Source organism: Poromitra crassiceps (genome assembly GCF_964638095.1).
Source record: "Poromitra crassiceps genome assembly, chromosome: 2".
NCBI classification, from domain to species: domain Eukaryota; kingdom Metazoa; phylum Chordata; class Actinopteri; order Beryciformes; family Melamphaidae; genus Poromitra; species Poromitra crassiceps.
This window is the reverse complement of record NC_139624.1, coordinates 52,081,785-52,094,182: the sequence shown is the minus strand read 5'-3', so window position 1 is coordinate 52,094,182 and position 12,398 is coordinate 52,081,785. Positions and strand designations below refer to the sequence as shown.

Below are 12,398 nucleotides of genomic sequence, written 5' to 3'. Positions count from 1 at the left end.
CAGGATTTGTTTTTTTTGCAAATTATTTTCTGGCCTGGCGGGGGCACTGTTGGACTGGCGGGCCCGCCAGGCCTGTAGAATGGTAGGGGAAACACTGATAACTATAAGCAAATTATTCAAACATCACTATAAGTGGATTCCACTGTACTGTATATAATATATATTATAGTAATTCCAGTGCATTGAACGTATATAATGACTTCCTTATAATAGTAATCAAGTCTCAACTCAACTGATATCAAGTCCTAGTGCAGCTCCCATGTACCTGTACCTCCCGGCATCATAAAGCCCTCAGTTGACAGTGACACCCATGGCCTCTATCACCATTGAATCTCCATCTCATAAATGCAGACAAGCACATCAAATACACCCACTCGCCAGAAGAGCCATTTGCTGTGTAGAATGACTGGATGGTTTTGGAGGACTGCGTGACCTTTTATTGTCAGCACAGGCAGAGTGATATTGATGCATGCTGTGCCACCGCCAACAGTTATCTGACTGGTTATCACAAGGCATTAAGCGTGACACAGCAGGTTCACAAGGACAAGTGTTATCAGCAGCCTGTGCCCAGTCGTCCGTGACCACTTCTCATAACACACGCACTCATAACACATGCTTCTCATAACACACACACACATACACACACACACGGCAGTGCAAAGTGTTTGTGTTGGTATACAAAGCAACTCCCCTCGCCTAAAACGCACGCACGCACGCACGCACGCACGCACACAAACACACATTCTATTTGCTGCTAAGAGCCTCTGAATAGGGTCAGTGTCCTCAGTGTTCTCCAGCACAGCAGCAGCCTCTTATAGGTGATAAGATACGATGTCAGCTTCAGATCCCTGCTGCGCCACTAGGTTGCTTTCCAACAATCCCAACAATGTGACCCATGCATGTTGTTGCCTTGTGTTATGAGAGCCGTTTATGGGACCCCGCTGTTCTCAAAGTGGGGTCCTGGGACGCCTTGGCCTCCTTGATAAGGTTTGAGGGGCTCCTCCGAAAAAGAGGTTTAATTTCAACAATACCATTAAATCATGCCCAAGAACACATCAGGTGGCAGTCCTTGAGTCAATATCTTAGCAAATAGGGGTCCATCGCCTAATACAGGATAGTATGCATCTATTTTCATGCCCTTGAAATTGAAAAATAAAAAATGTAATAATAATAACTGAAAAAAAGAGCTGCACTTCTATTGTTGTATTTAAAATGACACCATCTTCTCAGCCTACATCACAAAGTGGGTCTGCAATAGAAGAGCGTCTCATCCCCTCTAATTGAAACAATTAAATTGATCTATTTATTTATTGAGCTATTTATTTATAGTTTATTCCTAAAACCACAGATAAACGAGTAGATTAGCACAGTGTCGACTAGTGGTTTTGATAGTCGACTGATCTGGGAAACCCTAGTCTCACAGTTGCCAGCCATAGGTAACTGTCTACGTCTAGGGCACAACTCTTGACAAGTGGTTAAGGACCGCCCCCTAAGACCAAAACAAAATGTGTGACAGACATATGACTTGACCAACCACAGACCTCCTTATTTGCATGACGCAACTCGTGGGCCAGTACATTTTGAACGATGCATGAATGCACACAGAGAGCCGGACTTCCGTTACAGCCCAGCCAATCAGAGACTTGACACATGATGCATACTGTCCTGTATATGGCCAATGTAGGGTGTGACCACCTGAGAGCAGTGGAACTTCTAGTACCTAGTGCAGCATTTTAATGTAGGGTCTGACCACCTGAGAGCAGTGAAACCTCTAGTACCTAGTGCAGCATTTTAATGTAGGGTGTGACCACCTGAGAGCAGTGAAACCTCTAGTACCTAGTGCAGCATTTTAAATAACATGTACATTGTTTACCAGAGGAGATGGTAGCCAGTAGTGACTACATAATGAGCACATGATGACTGTAGTCATTTTGTTCTTTTAATGCATTTACAGTATATGAGTTTCCTTCCACGCGTGTTGTTAAGTTGTAGCAGAAGCCATATCGACACAATTCACTCTGCAATGTTTCATAGTCACCAGTGTTGTTGTCCTGTATATTTCAATGAGTAGAGCAAGGCACCAACACACAGGGTTAGTGGTTCCACTCCCTGTGTTGCTCAGTGGATTGAGCATAACCATCAGGCTTATTTATTTCCATAAACCACGACAGAAATCATTCTAGCGTTACAGAAGTGTTGTCAGGACAATATGACTAACCACTGCAGTTGTCACTGTTGTTTGCTTGTAATCTTGGTGATCTAGGGATTGAAGTACATCTTGGTGTTACACTAATTGTAAATTATTTTGGATGAAAGCATCAACTAAATGAATAATGTAAACAAAAAATATAGTGCAACCCACGCCACTTCACAAATTATTTCCAAATTTCACAAGATCTTGTTTCATTTGCTTATATACGTCACACAATTATAAAATCTCTCAATGCATCAAATGTTTATATTTATTATCTCTGATGTGTGGTGCCTAATTGTTTACCCCAGTGACACATGGATGTCGATAAGCAGATGGCTGTTGCTGTGTGGGGCTCGAACGTGTGACCCTTTCATTATGGATGAGAGTGTAACCACCTGGCCACCCATTGTCCTCTAACATACAAGTTAGATTTCTGAATTAGCTGCTCACCTGTCGTTCCTCCACTTTAAACGTCATGTAATTGTCTGGCAAACAGATTTGTCCCAAAAAAAGTGTGAAGAACAGTTTAATTTGCCCATGGATGTACAGTACAAGTGTAGGATAGATCTTCTGCTCTGGCGTTCTTTTCTTAAACTCATGACCTGTCCTCGTGGAAAGCTAAAGGGAAACTAAATTCCACATACATTTTCCGATGTGTTCTCTCCCTGTACCCACTTCCACAAGGGGAAGCAGGGAAGCAGAAGCATACAGACACATATTGTGCCTTTAGATATTTATTACAAAAGGTGACAAACACAAACAAGGTATTCTATGACTGTACAGCATTATAGACATTTGTCTCATATTACGCTTACCAAAGAACGACATGCACTGCAGTTTAGATACACATTTGTTACGGAATTGTCCTTGACAGCACACCACAATATACACAATAAATAGCAATAAATTATCCCTCTTCATGTGACTATGACACCAATTTCCAGACAATTATTTTTTTGTACTGGGACATACAGTATGCTTAGTCCATGACTATAAAAGTGGTTCTTATGCGCGTTATTGTGGATCCCACTGGTTTTCCACTGTTTTTTGTTTGTTTTGTTTTTGTTGTTAAGACCTGCCCTACTCTCTCTGATTGGCTTGGGTTTAGGCACCAGCAGAGCCATTCACATAGTAAGAGTTGCGTCATCTCCATTCACTCCAATGGACCAGTTTTTTTTTACCTCACAATAGTTCCCAGAAGTAAGGTTCTGGATTAGGCAGCGCTGTAGAGACAGTTGTAGCAGAATTAGTCTCGCAGTAGCTGCCCGTAGATAAATAAGATAAGTATCTATGTCTGGGGCACAACTTGATAAGTGGTTAAGGACCACCCCTTAAGACCACAACAAAATTTTATGACAGACATATGAATTGACGAGCCACAGACCTCCATATTTGCGTGACGCAACTCATGGGGCGGTACATTTTTGATCGATGCACGCAGGGAGCCGGACCTCCGTTATAGCCCAGCCAATCATATTTTACCATAGGAATTCCTACGGCAAAACCCGGAAATGCTGACTTGTGATTCAGACCCTCCGTCGCTGGAAGCGTGCTGACATAAGACGTTGGGTTTGACCATGTGAGACTACAGCAGAATGGACCGTTTGTGATGTACTTTGAATAAGGGTATAACATTTAAAGAATCAAATTGTATATTATCAACATTATTGTATGCATTCAAATGGCCCACCATGTACTTCCTGGAACTATCATAGGAAACTAGCTAGAATGGAGCTCATAGCTATGTGAGACACATGACGATCAAGCATTTTGGACTTCCGTTGGCACGTCTCTCTCTTCAAACACCTTGAGGATGAGGAGGTTGGGTTTAGGCATGTGGAGTGGTGATTGGTTGGGTTTAGGCATTAGGAGAGATGGTTGTTGTGGTTAGGGTAAGAATATCAGGGTAAGCCAATTGACCTTTCCTAAGTCCCACCCATTTTTACTCTGTGCTCCAATTACAGTTGTGCAAGCTGTTAGCAGCCAATGGAGCCAGCCTATTGTGTGTGATGTCACAATTCACTCTAGCTGACTTTCCAGGTTGCACTTTTTTACTAAATTCACACATTTTTAAAACTGTCCGTTCATAGAACTTTAACACTACATAATATACATCAAACCCTTCAGCTACGTCTGCTCTCACTCAGAATGTCAAAATATAAGTGATGTGATGTATAGTTTTTGTGACATTAACATTTGTTTAACCCTATAGAGCATTGCATAGCATAGGCTAAAAATGGTTCCACCCTTTACAAAAGTTTTTGTATCTTTTGAACAGAAAATATAGCCTGATATGAGACTGATATTGTCAACTCGCTAGTTACACTCCAGCCAAAACTCAGCTCAGTGGAGTGGGCGGATTGAAGGTCTGGACCCAGGCAACAGAAAATGATCAATACATTCTGCTTTCTGTTCTGTGACGGTGTTACCCACAACATGCCAGACAGTCCATACACTCTAAAGCCCAATTTATGCTTCGTCTGCCGACACTTTTGAAATGGTCGCCGACAGAAATGAGGACTTGAGTCGACACTTTCAAGTGTCGGCGTGCAGTGTCTGCTACCTAGTGAAATGTCTAGTGTCGCTGACTACGTCATAGTATCGCGCAAGTCTGATTGGCTATATAGACGGCACGCGCTTGATTTCCTTGTTTTGGTTTTCACTCGATTGAAATGAATGAACGTGTCTCCGCTATTTTTATCAGCCTGTCCTTGATGTATGACTTCGTGAAAGTCACAAAGAACATGTGCATTTCCCAGAGCGAGAGGAAGTGAGTTGTGTGTCGTTTATATGCGGCTGCAGTCAAGTACGTTACATCTTGCCTCTGAGGTGGTTTCGCTGTGCATTCCATTCCCTCTCTTGCCGTCCGTGGCTGTCTGCAGCACTATAGCGTTCGGGTGTCACATGACCGTTGAATGAGGCAAACATTCACTGAAGTATAAATACAACACCATGAGCGACACTTTCTTTTTCGTCTGCGACCATGTGCAGAGCGACACTTTCTAATAAGTATAAATTAAGCTTAAGTGTCTCTAATTTGAACATAAAATGGTGAAGTAAGTATAACATGATTTATATCTTAAAGTACACATTGTCCTCTTTAACATGGTGTACTTCATACGTTTTCATTGTATGATATTGTCTGAGCACACAGCAAGCAGTTATACACACCAACACCTCTGTTGCTCTCTACACATTAAAGTTGACCTAGGTCCTGAACTAGAGGCGGGGCTGGAAAGGTAAATTAGATGCAGAGTCGAGCTCGTTCTTGTATGGAAAATGAGTGGGATCCATAATAACACATCTCCTACACTCCCCTTCTCACATGTGATGTTTGTATCATGGAACCTCCTCAAGGTCTTTTCTGTGACCGTGACTCAGTTTTCATTCAACAAGCTACCCCCAGAGTGTCCATATCCATTATGTACCCAATCTGTAAGAGAGCCCACCTCTATTAGAGCCTCTTTTGTTATAAAACATTTCATCATAGTCTCTTTAGTTTTATTCCATGGTTTTTCTTTTTCAAATACTCAACAATTTACTATTTGTAAAATATCCTTGAACACTATTCCAGACCTCTCTCCAAGAAACATTTATGTTATTTGCTTTTGACCATTCATACTTTGAAGTTCATTCCTCCAACATACTTTGTAACTCCACTCTTATGTGTGTTACCAATTCTCCAGGTTGATTCAGCAAATGTACTTTAGCAAATTATGTTATTCCACATCTTGCGAGGACAGACATTTCTGTCTGGCCTCCGTGTCTTCGAAGGTGACCTTCTTGTTTCTCCTGGGGTCAATCCATGAGTTGTGGATGACCACGTTGTTAGGTGTGGGGTCGGCCTCCACCACGGACACCACCCTCTTCTTCATCTTGCTCTTCAAAACCTTTTGGAACTTCTGCCGTGTGAAGGCATAGAGGAGCGGGTGAAAGATAGTGGTCCCATAGGCCATCACCAGGAAGCCCAAGCGGAGGCGAACAGTAAGGTCACTGGGCCCGGTGCTAAGGATGACCGTGTTGAGCACAGTTATGGGTGTCCAGCAAAGTAGAAATGTGGAGATGATAAGAAGAGACATCCTAAAGACTCGTTTCTGCCTCTCCCGCCTCTCCCGATGGCGCTTTACCGCTCTTCTTAGTGCAATGATGACAGACACTGACGCCCGCATGCCCAGAGGTGCGTTCCCACCTCCCCTGACTCCCGTGCTGCTCTGCGAACCATCCGTCGACTCCGCCTGTGTGGCAGTGGTCAGAGAGATGGTCTTCTTACTGCATTGCTTCTTTTTGGGCAGGTTGTGCTGGAAGCGTGTTCCAATGCGGATGTTCAGTGCCTGAAGGATCTTGTAGTATGTCACGAGCATTACCACGGCTGTGAAAAAAAAAATGGGGATCTGGGCTAGCAGGTGATAGTAGAGACCCAACTCTGTGTAGTACTCATTGGTGTGAGCCACTGTGACCACTGCAGTCTGGTTCGCCAGGTCCCAACCAGGATGGATGAAGAAGCCCACTTCCATAAAGGGGACTAGGAAACTGAGGAAGGATAGACCCCAGATGGACCCCAGGAGAGTTACAGCACGGCCCATAGTCAACACGCGGTTGGCTGGCCGCACTGAGATGTCGTAGCGGTCCACAGTGATGGCCAGGACGTTAGCGGCAGTGGCTACGCTAGCAAAGGAGACGCAGGCCTCATGGAAACAGCAGACCATGGCTGTGTCTGCCTCCAGGGGAAGAAGCACGACCACGGCCGTCAGCGGGATGCAGCAGACACACACCTGGAAATAGACCAATAATTTTAGGGCACATGCCTTCCTATCACCTTTTTTGTTTTCATGTAATCTTCATATGACTCTTTGACCAGCAAGGACCAGATGAAACTGGGACACATGTTTTGGTTCTCTTTTTTACTGGCAGGCAAACATCAGCTACATTTAGCAACCACTGATACTAGATTAATGGGACTCATCAAGGCAATGATGAGATATTGCAAAATGTTAACAGTATTTCACAGTGCCGTAAAAAGTGATAATTTACTGTGGCCATTATTTGAGGCACTTTGAGGAGGTACTGTGCCTGTTGGCGGCAATAACGCTGCATTTGATTATAACTTGGACTTCCTAGTCGAAAACCCGCGTATGATTTCTCAACCCCCATTTGCTCCCAGTTAGTCATTTGACGTCATTTCAACATGGGCCACCCACATTGTATATGGTGAAAAAAATAAATGCATGAATTCAAAACACATTTTTGGGCACCTTTTTTATGCTTTTAGATCATCAGCATACCATTATAGTAGTTGGTTAAACCCATACAATTAAATGTTAATGTTGTTGATAGCTGTTAGCTGTCTAATAGCTGATGCTATTAGCATCCATGGTTTTGGGACTTGAAGCTCGAACGCACGTAGGTCGGAACTGACACGTTTCCCACTCCCCATTTCCGACCATAAACCAATGCAGCATAAGGAAACATTACCAAGGCTACCAGGTCGTATTTGCGTAGCTGAAGCCCCAGTACACAACCTTCTCACCCAAATGGTGACAAAAAATAGAATCAGGACTCACCAGCACATCGACCACATGCAGGTTCATGGTGACGATGTTGGAAACTGAGCTGATGAGGTTCTGTTTCATACAGTAGAGGACCAGCACAGTCAGGTTGGAGCTCAGGCCCAAAACTATCTCCAACAGCAGGAACACTGTCAGGGAAACCTAGAGAGGGGAGGAGAGTGCTGGCAGTTAGTCTATTAGTGTTACACTCAATTCTGAGTCGAAATCATTGGTTGTTATTATTACATAGTGTGAGAAGATGTGGTACTGTGGTGGAGGGAGTGGAGTTGTTTCATGATATTTTCTTAATATTTTCAATATGTTCATCCAATCCAGTAAAGTATTTAAGTATCTGATTAACCTTCCTATCCATGAGTGAACTGGACAATGTACGTTCTTCTATAATCATCTTACTTCTCTGACTTGCAGCAGAGCAAATGTCATGTCAGTACTTTGCTGCCTGTGTGAAAGCCAGCTGAGCCCACAGTGCTACCTGGAAGCTGACGGGGTAGACTGTGTGGGAGGAGCTCATGTCCAGGTCGTAGGGTTCAGCAGTGTCCAGGACTGTCATGTTGCTCATGGTGGCGGCTGAGATTAGCACAGGGTAGGTGTGCATTATCCTGATGGGAGGAAGAGGCCTGGAGAGACATTTGCACAAAAACAAAGACAAATATTAAAAGTGAGCCTTTTTGAGCAGGTTATTTTTCTTTATCACGATACTTGGTAAATCGTCATCATTTTTGTTTCAATGAAGAATGCTAGCGGTGTTAACAGGCCATCTTGAGGCAGATATTGCAGTAGTGTTTGTGCTTTGCCTAATTGTATTCTGAAGTGTGTGGCTACAGCTATGTTTATGTCTTCAGTGGGATTTCCCTAAAGGGGTTATTTATTAAGAGGAAATGGATGATGATAATTGATATCTTCTAATTTGAGAAGTGTCTATGTGTGTGTGAGTGAGTGAGTGAGCAGAATTTTGTCCGGCCACGGCTCTGCCATTTTACGTGCGATCGGGCTGAAACTTTCAAGGGGTGTAAAGAGCACCCGTGCAGGTGACCTGATGGAGCCGGATTTTTTAATTAGATAATTGCCCTGATTACTTAATGATGTGATGTCATCAGGGATGTCAGTGATGATGTCATAAGTTCAATGAAGATGTCATCATTGATGATGTCATCAGTGATGCTATAGAGCAGGCAAGGCCGGGTTGCCAAGCTGCGTATGCGAGCTGGAGGGCGGGTGAGGCTGCGAGCCCACGTAGCGGGCAACCCTAGGAATCGAGCCTGCGAGATTGCTAGTGGTTCTAAAAAGACATTGACCTCCCTTGACTGCAAATTTCCTTGTGGTAGCAAATTATTTTTTCCTTTTTCTTTTTTCTTTTTTAATCTACACTAAGTGCACTGTTTAGCAAAATGGAAAATAAATTCCAGAAATGTATGTGAAGTTGTAATACAAATAACAGCAAATGCAGTTTGTGAAGGAAATCCACTTGCTTTAATTGCATCTCCTTAGCATCATCTCCTTAGCAGAAATTGTCAAAACATTTAATATCATACAGTTTGTTTGTCTTTTGCTTGACTTGTAGTTGGGGAGTCTGAAATATATTTACCTATACAACTTATTCAGAATGCAGCAGCCAGACTATTAACCAGAACCAGCCGTAGATCCCATATTACCCCCATTCTTGCTTCTCTCCACTGGCTCCCTGTCAAATTTAGAATACAGTTCAAAATCCTTCTGTTTGCCTACAAGGCCCAACATGACCTCGCCCCTAGTTACATCTCAGAACTCATTGCCCCTTACTCCTCTTCACGTCCACTCTGCTCTTCAAACTCTGGTCTATTATCCATCCCCTCCTCCAACTTAGGCCCTTTGGCACCAACTCCCCCTTTCTGTTAGGTCTGCTGTTTCTTTGAGCTGTTTTAAACGTTCCCTAAAAACCCACCTTTACAGGCTTGCCTTCTTATAGATCTTTCTCTCCTGTTTTATCCATTTCTTTCTGGCTTGTTTCTTTATTCATTGTCACTTTTATCTCTGTATTGTATTATGTTGTTTTTATAATGTTACTTGGTTTACATGTGAAGCACTTTGTAACCTTGTGTTTTAAAAGGTTACTTACTTACTTACTTACTTACTATACTGTATACATTGCTCTAGTTCTACCTCCCACTACAAAATATCTTATTATGTCTGTTATTACATGTCAGTGGGATTTTAGGGTATATCAACTCTGCCTGAATGCTGGAGCACAATGTGAGAAATGTGTTTTACTATGAGTCAAATTCCCGAGGTTTCAAAGGAAACTTGCAATCATAAAAATAGAGGAGCCTGTAAGAAGCCTTGTGACTGAAGAGGTTATTCCTCGGCACAATAGGTCAACAACGTACATAATAGATGTCATACCGTGGCTTAGAAAGTGGAGCATGGTGACAAAGATGAATGAAGAGTAAGGCTTCTGTAATGGACTCACGGTCCTCTCATCCCTCACTGCTTTTAAGCAAAACCTGCAACAGATTGTAATCGACTGTTGTACCTGTTGACCTCCTCCCAACCACACACATACCCCCAGTCCCTCCTCTTCTCCCTTCCCTGCCCCTTCACCCCCTCCCCCCTCCTCTTCTCTCTCTCTCTCTCTCTCTCTCTCTCTCTCTCTCTCTCTCTCTCTCTCTCTCTCTCTCTCTCTCTCTCATATTGTTATTGTAGCCTGTGTTTGTATATAGTATGCTCCTATTACTACTGTAAGTTTTTACTTGTATTTATATAACCTTGTTTTTATTTCAGCCTCCCACCCCCTTCCCCCAAAAGGCCCTTGCTTTTTGTCAGGCTGCTTTTGTATATAAGAAATTGTTCTTACTTGCTTGCCTGGGTAAATAAAGGTTAAATAAAAAATAAATAAAAAAAATGGCTGGGGCCACACTAAATCAACTGTACACACGCATACTGTAAGTTGCTTTGGAGAAATAACAAGGGATGCCAGCAACACTGCTTTTTCACTACAGATTCTGAATATTAAATGTACATTATCAGCTGATCCTGATTACTGATCCAATTATCTTCAGACACAAAATGATTGAGATATAATTAATTGTTCTATGTGAAAAAGGGCGCACACAAAAATCGAATATTGGGCAGACATCTGATAGCAGTTAGGTCTTGGTACATTCCACGTGTTTGTGATCCCTGAATGCGAGTCTCAGTCCAAGAGAGAATTGGTGCACTTTGTTACAAGTGAAAACGTAATCTGAAGCAACTACAGGGAACGACCCCAAAATGTCTAAATATCTAATAGCCAGCAAGTTTTCCACTAGCAAAGACCAAAGAAAACAGGTGTGATCTCAGTCTTAAACTCACCCCTCCCTCCCACTAGTGTCTTCTCCAGCTCAGCAGCAGGTGAAGTGGCCACAAGAAGGAACTTGCTGGGGCACATCATCAAGCCATCCCACCATAGCTGAACTGTCGATATTTCGCACGATCTCCAATTAATCCGCTTGATTTGGAGTCTTCCGGTAGATGTGTAGACGTTGGGTGGGCATGGAAGAGTCATCAGTGGCTTATAGGATACTGGGCTGTTTGTTGATCAACACACTCCCGGGGGGGTGAGCATGGGCTTGGCAGCATCAGCACGGTGCAATAAGATCAATGCTTTCATTCATTCACTGTTCTGTCTCGTTGTTCTCTCCGTTGTGCTTGGACTGTCGCCCCTGTTGTCATCTTCCCCTGAAAATGGTACCAGGGCCAGAACAATCCTCCTCTCTCCACGCCTCTGCCCTCCTCCGGGGGTTATTGTGTCCCTTTCAGATTTGTCTCCTTTTCTCTCCGGAGATGGTGACGGTCCAATTGTGATCCATGACACCTTATGTCAAGCCTCCCCAGGTGTGTGCATGAGTATTTCAGAGAAAGAGAAGAGCGGGGCATGGAGGAGTCGCTTCAGAGATAGAGAGGAGATGGAGCAGGGGTGTCAATTGTCAAACATACGGCCCGGGGGCCAGAACCGGCCCACCAAAGGGTCCAATTCGGCCCACAGGATGACTTTGCAAAGTGTGAAAATTGCACTGAGAAGTCCTTCAATCCAATGTGATGCACTTGCCAAGGCTAAGAGGTACCAGGTTTCAGGATCAAGTTAAATATTAGGTAGTCTATTCATGTTTTCTGTATTCATTGTTTGATGGTAACTGAGATAACCCTGAGTGAAAACATGTTCTTAAAATGTATCTGTAATTCTTTACACTAAAAGAAACGTGGAAATCTGGAGGTTTTGTCATTTAGAGTTAATTTAGAGGTTATATTGATTTTCTTTGTCTGGCCCACTTGAGACGAAATTGGGTCGTATGTGGCTCGTGAACTAAAATGAGTTTGACACCCCTGAGAGAGAGAGAGAGAGAGAGAGAGAGAGAGAGAGAGAGAGAGAGAGAGAGAGAGAGAGAGAGAGAGAGAGAGAGAGAGAGAGAGAGAGAGAGAGAGAGAGAGAGAGAGAGAGAGAGAGAGAGAGAGAGAGAGAGAGAGAGAGAGAGAGAGAGAGAGAGAGAGAGAGATGTATGGGTGTTCCTCTGTACTCCAGCCAGTTAACCCCTGGCCTCACACATCTCCGCCCCGAGGCGGAATTGAACCAAAGGTCAGTGCAGATCGCGCAGAGCCCTTTTAAGAGCACAGACAGCGACTGA

At 43.4% G+C, this 12,398-nt stretch overlaps 2 protein-coding genes across 2 annotated transcripts in view; one reads left to right on the top strand and one right to left on the bottom strand.

Annotated features, from left to right (window-relative positions):
• The window catches only part of cog5 (component of oligomeric golgi complex 5), a 130,441-nt gene that overhangs the window by 30,905 nt on the left and 87,138 nt on the right, over positions 1-12,398 (top strand). The window lies entirely within an intron of this gene.
• On the bottom strand, positions 5,914-8,380 carry LOC310792115 (G-protein coupled receptor 22-like; the record flags this gene model as incomplete). The annotated part of the gene is made up of 3 exons (XM_083653833.1): positions 8,234-8,380; positions 7,756-7,902; positions 5,914-6,966 (listed from the first exon to the last, which is right to left on the bottom strand). The coding sequence occupies exons 1-3, from the start codon at positions 8,354-8,356 to the stop codon at positions 5,914-5,916; spliced, it is 1,323 nt and encodes a 440-aa protein (XP_083509959.1). The 5' UTR covers positions 8,357-8,380.